General features: G+C 50.2%; 2 protein-coding genes across 2 annotated transcripts in view; both read right to left on the bottom strand.

Annotated features, from left to right (window-relative positions):
• Positions 1-1,687: 1,687 nt before the first annotated feature.
• TSPYL2 (TSPY like 2) lies at positions 1,688-8,711 on the bottom strand. Its single transcript, XM_029930517.1, has 7 exons — positions 7,734-8,711; positions 6,344-6,421; positions 6,108-6,219; positions 5,874-6,019; positions 5,645-5,742; positions 4,523-5,337; positions 1,688-2,411 (listed from the first exon to the last, which is right to left on the bottom strand). Exons 1-7 carry the CDS (start codon positions 8,535-8,537, stop codon positions 2,245-2,247), a joined length of 2,220 nt encoding a protein of 739 aa, XP_029786377.1. The 5' UTR covers positions 8,538-8,711; the 3' UTR covers positions 1,688-2,244.
• Positions 8,712-12,632: 3,921 nt separating this feature from the next.
• The window catches only part of GPR173 (G protein-coupled receptor 173), an 18,354-nt gene continuing 16,511 nt past the window's right edge, over positions 12,633-14,475 (bottom strand). Inside the window, exon 2 of the mRNA XM_029930957.1 lies at positions 12,633-14,150. Within this exon, the coding sequence (XP_029786817.1) occupies positions 12,931-14,052 (1,122 nt within the window). The 5' untranslated portion in view covers positions 14,053-14,150 and the 3' untranslated portion in view covers positions 12,633-12,930. The remainder of the gene's footprint in view (positions 14,151-14,475) is intronic.

Below are 14,475 nucleotides of genomic sequence, written 5' to 3'. Positions count from 1 at the left end.
GCTTTACAGAGGAAAAGCCTGACATACCCTGCTGCTTCAGCGAGATGACCAGAGTTAACATCAACAACGTAAGCCATAGTGATAGCATGTACCCTTGATATGATGAGACTGGCATTTTCCTTCTGTGGTCTTCCTTTCCCAAACCCATAACCCCAGTATAACCGTGAGAAAAAACATCAGACAAATCCCAACTGAGGGACATTCTACAAAATACCTGACCAGTATTCCTCAAATGTTAATGACTCCAGGTCATCAAAAACAAGGAAAGTCTGAGAAACAGTGACAGCCAAGAGGAGCTTATGGAGACATGATGACTGAATTTAATACGTTATTTTGGATGGCATTCTGTAACAGAAAGCTTCTATTAAAAAATAAGGAAATCTGAATAATGTTATGTACTTTAGTTAAGAACAATGTATTGATATTGGTTCATTAATTGTGATAAATGTACCATACTAATGTAAGATGTTAACAACAGGATAAATTGGCTGCGGGGTATACGAGCACTCTCTGTATTATTTTTGCAATAATTCTATAAATCTAAACTGTTTTAAGATTTTATTTTTCTAAGTAATATCTACACTAAACATAGGGCTGGAACTCACAACCCTGAGATCAAGAGTCGCATACTCTACTGACTGAACCAGCCAGGCTCCCCGAAATCTGAAACTTCTAAAATAAAAAATTTATTTAAAAAGCCTTCCATATCTGCCCATTACACCACTCTCACCTGAGGAAGAGTGTCAACGTCCTCACTGCTCTCCTCTCCCTCCCTCCAAAGCATTCTCCTGGCAGCCAGCAGAGGGCATCTGTATCTGACGCCTCCCTTTAAAACAAGGGTGTTGCATGGAAAATTCGGGAGGTGTATTGCCGAAGACCAACCTGGATATTTGTATAAGTTATTATTATGAAGCACAAAGAATCTGGAGGTATTTCTGGTGTCCGCTGAAATAAAGTTACCGTATCCAAAATCTGAAACAACTCGGTCTTTCTGAGGTTTCTCAGAGAGCCTTTGAAACGCCCAACTCCCAACCCCTCCCCCCCTCAGTCACACAGCTACGTAATAATCTCCCTTTGCTTTCTTCCCCTTATCCCTATGCACTCTATGGCTCGAGCCATATTTTCTTGCCTTCTCTTCCAGGCCCAGTTCCAAGGACCCTGCACCCTTTCCCTAACACGAGAGAGCATTCCTGAATTACTAGGATGTAATGTCTCGACAAATTATTATTTTTTAACTACATGCAAATGAGAAAAAAATGGATTCCAATGGCTCCCCACGCCCAGCTCACACTAGGCCCGAGGAAAGGTTTGACGCATGATAAATAAAAAGATGAATCACTAACAAACGGATATTCCAGGGTGCAGGTCGTTTCTGTGCGACTGCGCGAGACAGGGCGGCGTGGGAAGCTGTTTGCCACCTAGCTCTTCCACTGCAGCAGCCGGCAGGGCGTGGGTGGGGCTTTTTCAGCCTCGCCCTGCCATTGGCCAGGCTGGTCCGCATTGGCCTGACGCAACACCTCCGAGGCCCAGCAGAGCTCGCCCCCAGAAAACCAAACACCCCCTCCCACCGCCACCGCTATCTTGCAGGCCAGTGCGTGGAAAGGAATAGCGTTTTGAGGGCCTGTGGGACTGGAGACTGGCTCCTGGGGATGGCTCTCCAAGCGGGACAAAAGACTGGAAGCAGCACTTTGAATTTGCTCGTTTTATTAGGATTACCAAGGTTCACAAGGAACAAGGAGGGGCTTCTGGGGGGGAGGGGGACAGAAATACCGCAGTGACAAGTGGCCTTGCATAGACACCTAGGCGGGCTAGCGGGCACAGCGTGGGGAGGGGCCGAGGGACGGAGGGAAAGAGAGGCTTGGGAGAACAGGGTGGCAGTAGAGCCCCCCAAGGCCACAGCGGCCCTCCCCGCTTTGGGATCAAGGGTGTCCACTCCACACAGCACGAGGAGGGGGATAGAGGGGCCCTGACCGAGGCATCACAATAAATACTTTAGCAGCACACAGAAGCCTGCGGAGGAGGAGGGCCAGAAGGAAGGGGGAAATCCCCCTTTCCCTCCCCCCCAAATAAGAACTCTGCAATTACTAAACCATAAAAATAAACTTTAAACCCGTGTACGAAGTCGGCCACACCCCAGAAGTGCAATATGGGGCCGCACGGCCCTAGCTGAGGGGGAGGGCAAATGGGGCAGGGAGAGAGGGATACAGAGAGGCAACCCCTGCAAGGGTCAAATGTTTACCCAGTTTAGCCCCTCTTCCCCGGGTTGGCCCAAACATTTTGGACCTGAAGCACCTCCTCCATGTCAGAGTCTTCAGAGTCTTCCCCTCCTTCGGAGTCATCTTTGATCCCTTCCTCCTCCTCTTCCTCCTCACCCTCACTGCAGTCACTCTCCTCACCTTCTTGCTCACTGTCTGTACAGGGGAAGAGAGACAAGGGGCAAGGAGGGGAAAACAGGGTGTTTAGATGAGCATATAGATGTTACTATTTTTTCTTTGTTTAAACAATAGAAATCTATCTTCTCAGTTCTGGAAGCTGGAGGATGGCACTCTTATCAGTGAACAGAGCCTATAGCCAGGGCTTTGGGGGCTCACCAAGTACCTTTGCTTGGAAAAAGCAAGTGTGTGTGTGTGTGTGTGTGTGTGTGTGTGTGTGTGTTTCTCAAGCAAGCCCAGAGCAAGGGAAAAGTGGGAGGGAAGCAAGAAGGCAGCGTGGGATCCCTGCCTCTGGATTATCAAAATTGATACCATCTCTGAGAGTAGGTTTTTCTCCCCATGTAATGTGTCAATGTATGTGTCTTCTGAGCTCTGACCTCAGCTGAATAAACCTTCTGTTACTTCCCAGGCAGCTCTCCCTCTTCTTCTCCCCAGTCTGATCCAAACAGGCCACAGTCTGTCTTATTTAGTCCAATTCCCTACCCCCACTCCCACCCTAGGGCTGGACAGATAGTTTTTTCTCCCCTTCTCTGAAAGAAGATGCCATCCAGTGGCAATTCCCTGTTTCCCTACTCTAACTGAATATATGTCTAGATTGAATCTACATTCCATGCCTATTTCCTTGCCCCTGCCTCCAATGGAAATTTGCCAGAGACCCCATGGCCCAAACCCCCAGGAGTGATTGGTCTTCCAGCTCCTTTTACCTCCCCCAGGGGCCTGCCTCTCCAAGGTCTGCCAGCCCACAGCCAGGCTCAAACATCTCCCTTGCCTGCCCTCTGCCATCCCCTTCTTAGCCAAGGTTTGACTCTATTGCCTTGCCCCTTGCTCATTCCCTCATCCTACCCCACGGTGATATGGCTCTGCCCACATCAATCCACTGAAACTACTCTTGCCAAGGTCACAATGACCTATTCAGTGCCAAACCCAGCCCTCATTTTACCTGACCTTTCAGCAGCACTGGACACTGATGACAATCCCCTCCATGCCCAGTCCTCTTCCTAATTCTACCCTCAGAGCCTCAGTTTCCCACTCTATAAAACGGTAATAGTACCTACCTCAAGAGTTGCTGTGAGGATTAAATGAGTTAATAAAATAAGTAAATCACTTAGAATTGTGCCCGGCATATAGTGAACACTTCATTAATGTTAACTGGCCACAGAATCCAGGGCTATGATTTTGTTCTGGCTTGTTACCCCCTTTATTTACAACTTCTGACTTCCTAGACAAACACCTGCCTGGGCTACTACCTGTAATTTATGTCCAACAGGCCTTTCCAACTCCATGTTCCTCCATTTCATCAATCCTGCCACTATGTCGTTCCCAATCCTAAAAAATGGCACCTCCATTTGCCAGTCATCCAGGACAGACCAAACCTGGGTTACCTTAAATACTGCCTTCTCCCTCAACCCCCTACATGCAAACTTTTCTCAGCATTTCCTAAAATGCATGTTTTGCCAAGCAATAAACAGTGGCTTCTGTGGTTAAGAAGTTTGGGAAATGCTGGGTTCCACAATGTTTAAATAGGTTTCTTACTGCAGGATTTTTCAGAACCTTTAAGGTGCTAATGTACCCTGTCACTCTACCTGCAGATATTAATGTATACAGTAATGTATACAGTTGGGGACAGTATTGTCCCCAACATACGTGACTACTGGAACTTTTCATGATAAGCAGCTTCTAGGACTGGTAAAGGATCCTCAGAAACAAGCCTGGGAGTTCCCTGAAGGCCAGGGCTGGGTACAGAGTTTGCTGAATTGTAATATGTTTGCCACTTTCCCCCTCTTTGTGTGTGTGAGCTTGGCCTTCTCAATTTTCTACCCACCTTCTCCTATCTCTTCATTCCTTATTTGTCTTTTGTTCTGTTACATTACAACCTATCTACCCACCAGCTAGAACAGAAATCTGTTTCTTTGGTTTTGTTACAATTGTAAGTTAAAGGTTCCCTGGCCTTGCTTTGTTTAAAAAGTTGCACAAAATACTTTTTCTTTTCTCCACAAGAACAGACTGTACTCACGCCTTGATATCCTGACCCTGGCCAGCTTTTCTCTGGGAAGAGAAAGAGGGAAGACAAGAGGGGGCTCTAGGCTCACCTTCCTCACTGCCCTCCTCTTCCTCCTCCACTGAGGATTCTTCTTCAGAGATGTTCACCACTTCATCCTCATAGTAATCCTGGTTGTTGCTGTTATCCTGATCCTTGTTAGGATCATCATTGTCATTCTTGTAATCTTCGATGTCTCTATCGTCATCATCGCTGCCTTCATTGTCACCTTCATTGCCATCATCATCGCTGCCTTCATTGTCACCTTCATTACCATCATTATCTTCATCATCACTGCCCTCGTTGTCCCCTTCATTGTCACTGTCACTGCTGTCCTGGTTGTCACCACTGCTGCCACGGTTGCCACCTTTGGGGTTCTCATCACCATTGGGATTCTCATCATTATCATCGGTATTTTCTTCATTGTCATCAGGGTTCTCTTCGTTGTCATCAGTGTTGTCTTCAGGGTTCTCACTGTTGTCATCAGGGTTCTCATCGTCAGGGTTCTCATTGTTGTCATCGGCACTCTCGTTGTTGTCAGTGGTCTCGTTGTCATCAGAGCTCTCATTGTTGTCGGTGGTCTCGTGGTCATCGGGACTCTCATTGTTGTCGGTGGTCTCATTGTCAGGGCTGTCATTGTGGTCAGGGCTTTCACTGTCACAGAGACTCTCATTAATGTCAGTTATCTCGTTGTCAGTGGTTTCAAAGCAGTCGGTGGTCTCCATGAAGTCAGAGATCTTGATGTCATGAATGGTCTCACTGTCGGTGATGCCATCACTGTCTGAAGTCTCACTGATAATGTCTTCCATTATGTGATAGTCATCAGAGTCTTCCATGATCACCACTTCATACTTGTCCCTGTTTTTACTGTGAGGAAGCCTGGAGTTGAGTATAGGATTGCTGGGAGGCAGGGCAGACACTAAGAGGTGATAAGTAACTGGGGAGGCAGGAGGCTACAAGGAATCCCGGGGATGAGATTAGGGTGGGGAGAGTCCCATTTCTGCTCCGGTCTGCACGACCTCAGGCCAATCACACCTCACTTATGGGCATCATAAACATATTGGATTGAATTCTCTCAAAAGTCCCTTTGGCCCTATAAATTCTGTGTAACACTAGCCTAATCTTTGTCCCATCCCCAACAAACCACCTCTCGGCCACCAATCCCCCCCATCACCTTTCTTCTTTTTCTTGCTTCTTTCTGTTTGCCCTGTAGCCTCCTTCTCCCATCATGTAGTAGCGCAGAGGGTTAACCCACAGGTCATTTTTGATAATCTGTTGAAAGAGAGGAGGGGGGAAGGGGAACAGAGTTATGAATATATGCCCCAGAGCCTACTCCGAATTTCCCAAGCATCCAGAAGCAAGCCTAGCAAGGCTTTCTCTGGCAATGCCAGGAGGGGCCTCACCTCCGCAATCCTGTCAGCCTCTGGGAAGCTGTGGTTTGAGAACCAGTTAAAGAAGCTGTGGCTGGTGTCCTGGTTCCTGTGCCTGTGGGCTTGGGGTTCCTGGCCCCGGTGCCAGCGGATTGGAGTTGAGTGAGACACCAGCCGGCCTGGGAGGAAAGGAGGCTGTGGAGAGGGCACTGGACAAAGACAGATGGGGAGTGCAGAGTGACAATTTTCCCTAGGACTGCCTCTTACCAGAGCGGCTGCGCTGGAACTCCTTGACAATCACCATGTTTGTAAAGTAGGGGTTTGTCTGAAAGTACAGCTTCATCTTGTAGCCCATGGAGATATGTCTGAGATCCTGTACCTGCTCAGGGTAGAAGTAATGTTGGAATCTCCACCACACCAAGGCCCCTCCCTCCCAAACCCCCTCACCTCCAAGGGCCAGATTCCTTGCCCGATCCTAGTAAAAAATATGTCTTTGGTCTGACCTGCAGATTGGTCAAGTAGCGGAAAATGTCTTCATCACGTCGGTTGATCAAGATTGAAATTTTGGGGTGGTTGAGGAACTGATGGAGGGAGCAGTTTAGGTCAAGGAGTGACTGTTCAATGAGAGAAGGAGGGAGGGAAGGCCAGGCAGGGCAGAGCAAGAGAGAGGCTGGAGCAGAATTCCTTCTGTGTTCATATGATGTGTGTGGAGCAAGTGGGTCATGGGACATGACCCATACTTTTCTTCCTATGATACTATGTGGTAAAAACCTATGTCTCCGCAATGTCAAGCCTCTGCATTATGCTGCCTTGCCATGATTCATATTTGCTGTGTGTCTGGGTGCTAAGGGTCTATGTCCATGTGATGTTGTATCCCAGGGTGCTGTGAATTTGTATTCACAAGATATCGTGTCTGGGAGCTGAAGCCCTGTGCCCAAGTGGTATTATATCTGGTTGTTGAGCACCTGTAGTCACGATGTTGCTTACTTGGGTGTTACAGGTCTATGTCCACATGATATTGGGTATCTGAGTCTGAAGGTTTGTATCCAAGTCATGGCGTGTGGCCGGGTGCTGAGGACCAATAAGTCACATGATGCTATGTGTCTGCATGCTGAGAACCTGTGGCCACATAATACTGTGTGCCTGAGTGCTGAGAGCCTGGGATCATGTGATACTTTGCATGAGAGTGTCAAGGGCCTCTATCCACGTAATTCCATTACGAAGTTAAACCCGTATGTTCCTAACATGTTGCATGTATGTACATGTGTGCCCCAGAGTAAATGAGATTTTTAAAATTCTTCTATCCTTCATTTAATTCCTTGAGCTCCACTTCTACGTACTGCTCCTGACCCTTTAGGGGCTCTAGCCCCCTTCTTTCCAGCCAGGATTTGGGGTCTCCCTAGTATCTAAGCAGAGACTTAGATTTGAAGAGCCACCTGTGACTTAGGCACCCTTTCTGGGCAATTTCTCTGATGTGTGCCCTTCCTCTCCCTCTTCACCATCTCTGAGCCAATTTATCTTCTGTGTGTCCCTCCCCCCTCCTTTCACCATCTCTGGTCCAATTTTTCTGCTGTGTGCCTCCTCTACCACCCTCTCCATTTCACTATCAGTGATCCTTTTTTGTTTTTTAATATTATGCTCCTCATCTTTTCTCTTTCCCATCTATGGTTCGGTTTTTATGCTGTGTGCCTCTCTCCCCCATTCATCATTTCTAGTCCAGCTTCTCTGATGTTTTGCCCCTCTCCTTCCATTCCTCCTCCACCAACCCTAGGCATTTTTCCAATAGAGATCCACTCCCACACAAATTCACCCTTTCTGTACCTCCCTCCCCTCCCCCCCCCTTTTTTTTTTTATCATGGGCTCCTGGCCCATGAATTTAGATGACAAGGATACTGCTTTGACCCAGAAGCCTGGGATATGCTGGATGATGAGGTCCCTGCGCTCCAGGAAGGGTCTTCGCATCTGGATGAACTTGCGCTTCAGACGGAGGAAGGCCTTGCCGGCCTTGATGTTCACTGCCTCCAGGTCCAGTTGAATGTTTTCCAGTGCCTGCAGGATGCACTCTATCTTCTCGGCATTCTTCTTGCTTTCCTTCTTCACCTTCCTCTGCTTCCTCTTCCTCCTCCTCCTCCTCTTCCTCACACTTTCCTTTTCATCCTCATCGTCATCTTCCACTAGGATGATAGCCTCTTCCTTCCCCCCTGGACCGGTTAACCTTTGGTACCCCCACTGCCCTGCGCTACAGGTTTCTAGGGCCCTCTCTCCAGCAAAACTGCCTGGCTCCACAACCTGAAAGTCAATCTCCACACTTCCCCCAGAAGCCTCCGAAGGAGAGAATGTTACTAGGCTCTCCGTGGGAGGGGGCGCCTCCCCATACCCTGACTCCATCTCAGGCTCCCAGCCGGGACCCCCAGCACCCAGGGTGAAGTACGCGCGGATCCCCCCCTCCTCCAGAATGACATAGGGCGGCTGCGGTGGCAGAGCGGGGCCCAGCCCCACCCCCCTCATGTCAGCCAGCACCTGTGCAGCCTCGGTTTCCTCCTGGAGCCTCGGGCGCTGCTCGGGTGGAGGCAGGGGCAGTCTCAGGAGCGGCGGGGGAGGCGGAGGCGGCGGTGGTGGCAGCTGGTCTTGCTGACCCTGCTCGGAGCTGCTCAGACGACGGGCCTTGGCCGGAGGCCCCTCATCCGAGCGGTCCATGGCGACCGAGTTCACAGCTCAGGGGATCACGCTCGCCCCTTCGCTCTCGGCCAAACCGCCGCTGCCTGTCACACCTGAAGCGGAGCCGCAGCACCTCACGCGACCAGCTCTCCCTACAGCCTCGCTCTGGCGTTCCCTCCCACAGCGCCAGCCCTACTCCCTCCGCGCCAAGAGCCCAGGCCCCGCCCTCTCCGTGACGTCAGAGGCCCGTTCGGCCTCGCCAGTGGCTGCCAGCCGCCGCCGCGGCTCTCGCTCTCCCTCGACCTCTGCCTACTCTCACGCAATCTGCTTGCCAACACCACACCTCATCTCTTTCAGATTGGCTCTCCTCCGGGCCTGCCAATCACCGGGCTGACTCCCTCCAGCGATGAGAGGGAAAATGCGGGGCGATTGGCTGCAAGGGAAGCTAAGGGGGAAGAAGCCCCTCTCCCTCCCCCCTCCAGCATTTTACCCAATGGGAAAAGTACCAGTGGCTCTGAAGACCAAAAAACAAAATAAAAAACAAAAACGCAGGGAACGAGCAGGATGTGCTCAGATCAAATTGGAAGAGCCTCGGTATCGTTTTCCCTCTTCTCGGCCCTCCCCTCGCCAACTACGCACTTCTTAAATCTGCTCCTTCCACTATCCCCAGCGTTTGCCCCTGTGGCGACCTCGGCTGTGGCCCCTCCGGGGGCGAGAGTTGCCCTAAAGGAGCCTGGAATTCCGAAACCTAGGGCCTTTGGTTTCGAGCCAGATTTTGACGTGGCATTTTCCATCTCTGCAAAATGGCTGTAGAAATAATAATCACACACAAAAAGTAACTTCCTCTGCGTCATTAGCATGATTATAATTCCGTTCATCCACTAGCTTTTTCTAGGATTTTCTGTCTTTTTATCTGCTCAATACTTGCCCTCCTTCCAATCCTTTCTGCTCCCTTTCCCCAGTGTATGCTTTTTAAAATTGTATTCTAGATTTTGGGGGGCCAGATGAATGGTCTTTCGTGAGGTAGGGCGGTGGGTTCTGGCTTTGGTATGGGTTCGTATCAGGGGCCAGCTCTTCATTTTGTAACCCTAACCAAATCACTGCCTTTCTCTGAGTTTCAGTTTCCTCTCCTCTAAATTAGGGATCTTTAAGACCTGTAGGAGGGGCGCCTGGGTGGCTCAGTCGGTTAAGCGGGGGACTTTGGCTCAGGGCATGATCTCACGGTTCGTGGGTTCAAGCCCCGGGTCCGGCTCTGTGCTAACAGCTCACAGCCTGGGGCCTGTTTCAGATTCTGTGTCTCCCGTGTTCTCTCTCTCTGCCCCTTTCCCACTCACACTCTGTCTCGGTCTGTCTCAAAATTAAATAAACATTTAAAAAAAAGACCTGTAGGAAACTGCCCATTGCAACCTTTCTGTAGCAGAAAACTGGTGGCAACCTGGAGACCCATCACCAGGGGAATGGATAAGAAAATTGTGATATATGTAGACGATGGACCACTTAGAATGAATTAGATCTACATACAGCAACAAGGCTGGATCTCTACAAAACAGAATGTTGAGTGAAAAACAAAACAACAAGATTTAAAGTACAATACTGTTTATGTAAATTAAAACACATAACAATACCATATATTTTTCACAGGTACAGATATATGTAAATAAACACATGAACGGTGAATTGGAAGGACATACATTAAATACACGACAGTGGGTGCCCATGTGGGAGGGGGGATTGGATCAGGGACGGGTGATGAAAGGACGAAACCAAACAAAATAATAAAAGGGACTCACAAGGACCAATGATGATATAGTGTGCCAAGAACTGAGGAGTATGGTCAACTCAATTCTGTGCACCTGAGAGAATAAATAGAGTGCCCAGGGAGCAGGCTAGCCGGGTAGACTCCCAGGCTTGGCTTTATTCCCTCCCCCAGCCCCCTTAACAGCCCTCCTCTGAATTTAGTCAAAGCTTACCAAAGCCCCAGCTGTATATAGTGGACTCTTAAGAGGGGCTCCCATCCCAGACTGAGCAGTCCCTCCAGAAGCCATTACTTTGTACGGGGCATTTTCTAACCCCATTAGTTCACCCTCAAGTATAATCCCCAATTCCCAGTCCCTATTCTCCGTTGCGGTCCACTTTCATGGAACACTTCATTTGTGTTTTGAAGAGGAGACTGACAGAGGAGTTGGAATGGTACCTGGGGGTTCAGGCTTTGGGAAGAGATAGGGTTCTCAAGTATCCTGCCTCTGCGCATGTTCAGAGCCTGGGCCAAAGGAGGAAGATTTTATGAAATGGGAGTCTACCCTCTTGCTGCATACATACATATGGTTTTAAACTCAACCTCCTGCTGCAGGGACCGACTCTAGTCTGTCTCCTTTCAGTTAGGTGAATACGTGTACGTGTGTGTGTGTGTGTGTGTGTGTGTGTGGCATATGTCTCCACATACAAGTATTTGCTCACATGTGTGCACCAAGCAGTGCTGCCTCCCCACAGAGAGTCACACACAGTCTCATTCGACCATATCTCCGCACTTGTGGTCGTACAGACAGGACACACACACACACAGAGTCAGAAAGAGAAAACATACAATATAGCATTGTTCTTTTCAGTTTTCCATTTACAAAATCCAATGGTGAATCCAGGCAGTTAGAAAAAAGACATGGAGGAAAACCCTCCAGAACGTACCCTATCTACTCCCACCCCTGTGGTCCTCCCCACCCCACTCCCTGGGAAAAGGCACCCCCATCACTATCACTGAGAGAACAGGTACTCCCCACCCCCAGCCTCTCAGCCACTCTGGCCTACCTTTCCAGGGCCACTCCACAGCCAGGCTCATTAATGTCTATCCTGCCTAGAGTGCCCTCCGCATTCCTCTTGGGTCAAGGGTTCCTCTGTTTTGGGAATTTCTTGGGGGTAGAAAGGGAGCTTATGACAAGGGCTTCTATCAGAAATGGAAAGGGGTGTGGATAAATACAGACCTCCCCCTTCCCCCAGGAAACAAAAGGGGGACAAAGAATCTGGGCAAGACCAGGCAAAGGAATGCCAGCTTGGCTCACCAGTCCATAAGAACTGGCCATGATGTGAGTCCAAGGTGGACTCTGCCCTGGGAGGGAGGCTTGGGCTCTCCCACCTGGAGAATCTGGCTGTAGTCTGCTCCCTCTGGGTGGAGGGAAAAAAGGGAAGAAGGGTTGTTCAGGGGAAGGAAGTTGGGGGCTGAGGGCCCAGAAAGCCAAGGGCTACCAAGAGGGGCGTGAGGCCCCTGAGGCTTGAAGGGGACAAAAAGAGGTCAGATAGGAATGGACTCAAGTCCACAGTGCCTTGACGCTTATACCACTATATATTGTACCAAGGCCACCCCCCAACTTTTCATCTCCAGGAGAATAGTATGAACCCAGGAAACTATTCTGGGGTTGAGTTCTGCTCTGACCCCAGGCACTGGTTTCCAGTTACTCTGAGGAGTTTGGCTTTCTCCATACACGTCCCTTGGAGGAATGCTCCTGCCTGTATGGCACCCACATCAGCCCTAGTCGGGCTGGAGTGGACTTCCATCCTAAGGAAGAAGAGCTGGGGGGTAGGGATCCAGGAGGCAGCTCGAAAGAATGCAGCCAAGCTCAGGTCTTTTCAACTCACATCCCATACTTCACGTAGCCTGAGCCCATTCCAAGGGTCCTTCTCCCTCCCCTCCTGGCTTCTTGAACAAATGTCCAAGAAACACTTAGGAGGTCTGGACATGGTGGGGAGGGAGAGGAAACCAGGCTTGGGACCAGGGTTAGCTTAAAACAACATTGCACACAACATAGCAATTAAACATCCCTGCTCCCTGGGGACCCAGCACCCGCTTTGATCCCTGTTGTCAGCAGATGAATTTCTCCCTAAAATCCAGGCCTTACTAAAGGACTTGGAAGGAGAGGGTGCATGGGAGCAGAAAGAGCAATAAGAGCTCTGGAAGTCTATTTTACAGGACAAATTTCCCCCTTCTGGACAATGTCAGTAGGAAAGGCATTAAAGCAAGAAAGCCTGTCTCCTCAGTGGTTAGTAGAAAAACCTGCATTTTCAGTCTTATTTTCTTTTTCTGAATTGTCACTTCTGAGAAAGAGAGGAAAAAGAGAGAGAGAGAGAGAAAAGAAGAAGACGGAGACAAAGACAAAGACGAAGAAGAAGAAGAAGGGAGAGGAAAGGAGAGAGATTGTAGAAGTGGAGAAGGCGGCAGCAGAGACAGGCCCCACAGAACTAGAAACGCCTCTTTCTCAGTCCCCTACCCCAGTCTCTAACTCTGGGGAGATGCTGGCAAAGGTGCCTAGATTCCGGGTGGTTTGAGGGGCTAGAGCTGGAGCTCAGAAAGAAAGGCTCCTGCTTGGGGCCCACCCTTCCCTTATTTTTGGCCCCAGCAAGGTAGCCATGACCTTCTCCCTGCCTGACTGCCTACCGGCCTGCTTCACATGACACAGTAGGGTTCTCTGGGAGCTGGGGCACCTCTTGTGCCCCAGCAGGGGGCATGAGTCCTCAGGCACTTCTTGAGGTCCTTGTTGAGCAGGAAGCAGACGATAGGGTTGACGGCAGCCTGGGCGAAGCTCATCCAAACAGCAGTGGCCAGGTAACGGTGGGGCACGGCACAGGCTTTCACAAACACTCGCCAGTAGCAGGCCACGATGTAGGGTGACCAGAGGAGCAAGAAGAGCAGTGTGATTGCGTAGAACATACGGCCCAGCTGCTTTTCACCCTTGACCTCGTCCATGCCCAGCAGCCGCCGGCTGGCTGCGTGCCCATTCTGCCTGATACCCAGCAGGGTTGGTGGCATGGGCCCACGGCCAAAGCCAGCGATCCAGTTGGCAGCAGCCTGGCCGGTAGCCCCAGGGCCATGGAATGTCCAGTTCTGGCTGATGGCTGGCACCATCTGCACTGGCTTCATCTTGCGGTGACGATACTCGAACAGGAGCAGCTTGCCATAGACAGCATGTGTGGCTGCCATGAGCACAGCCAACATAAGCATGAAGCCCAGCGTGTCATTGGCCTTGAAGTAGCGATGCTCAAAGATGCACTGGTCCTCCTCACGGATAAATTTGTAGGTGCCCACATCAAAGACGGGTGGGAAGGCCATGGCCACAGACAGGGTCCAGGCCATGCAGATGACAGCTGCACATGTCCAGAGTGTCATGCGCTTGGCGTAGAAGCGGTGGTGGGCGATGGCCATGTAGCGGGTGACGCTGATGCAGAACAGCATGAAGGCCGCATGGAAGCAAAAGAGCACGGCCATAAAGGCCACAATCTTGCAGCTGAGTGCACTGAAGGTCCATGAGGAGCCGTGGCGCACAGAAGCCAGCACAAAGGGGAAGCAGACGGCAGAGCGTATGCCGTCGGCCAGGCACAGGTCCAACAGAAAGTAATAAGGAGCCTTGTGCAGGGCACGCTCCTTGAGCACCAGCAGAGACAAGATGGCGTTGCCTGCCAGACTTACGCACATGATCAGTCCCAAAAGCACCAGCTTCACATAAGCTGATGCTGATGGCGGGGAAAGTGCGCCGCTCACCTCTTCGGGTTCTCCAGTAGTGTTGGCCATGCTGAGGGGGCAGGGGCTGCTCCCAACCTTACGGGATCAGCCAGTCCGGTATTCGATGGGCCCTGGGGGACTCCATCAGTTGTCCTGCTGGGCTGCACCTGCAAATGGGGATAATAGGGGAGAGACAGACAGAGAGAGACAGAGAGATGAGGGCAGGAGAGAGACAGAGAGAAAAACACAGAGGCACAGAGACAGAGCAAGAAAGGATAGAACAAAGAGAAAATGGTGACAAAGATATAAATGGATACAAATTGAGACAGCAATGGGAGGGTGAGAGTGAGAAACAATAAGAAGAAACAGAACCAGAGAGACAGGGAGAGAGGAGGGAAAGGAGAGATAGAGATAGAAATGGAGAGAGAGAGAGAGAGAGAGAATATCACAAGAAAAAGAGACAGCGAGAAACCGGTGGAAAGGAAAGGTGAG

Source organism: Suricata suricatta, chromosome X, assembly GCF_006229205.1.
Source record: "Suricata suricatta isolate VVHF042 chromosome X, meerkat_22Aug2017_6uvM2_HiC, whole genome shotgun sequence".
NCBI lineage: Eukaryota > Metazoa > Chordata > Mammalia > Carnivora > Herpestidae > Suricata > Suricata suricatta.
The sequence above is the reverse complement of the archived record's forward strand: the minus strand, read 5'-3'. Positions and strand labels throughout refer to the sequence as shown.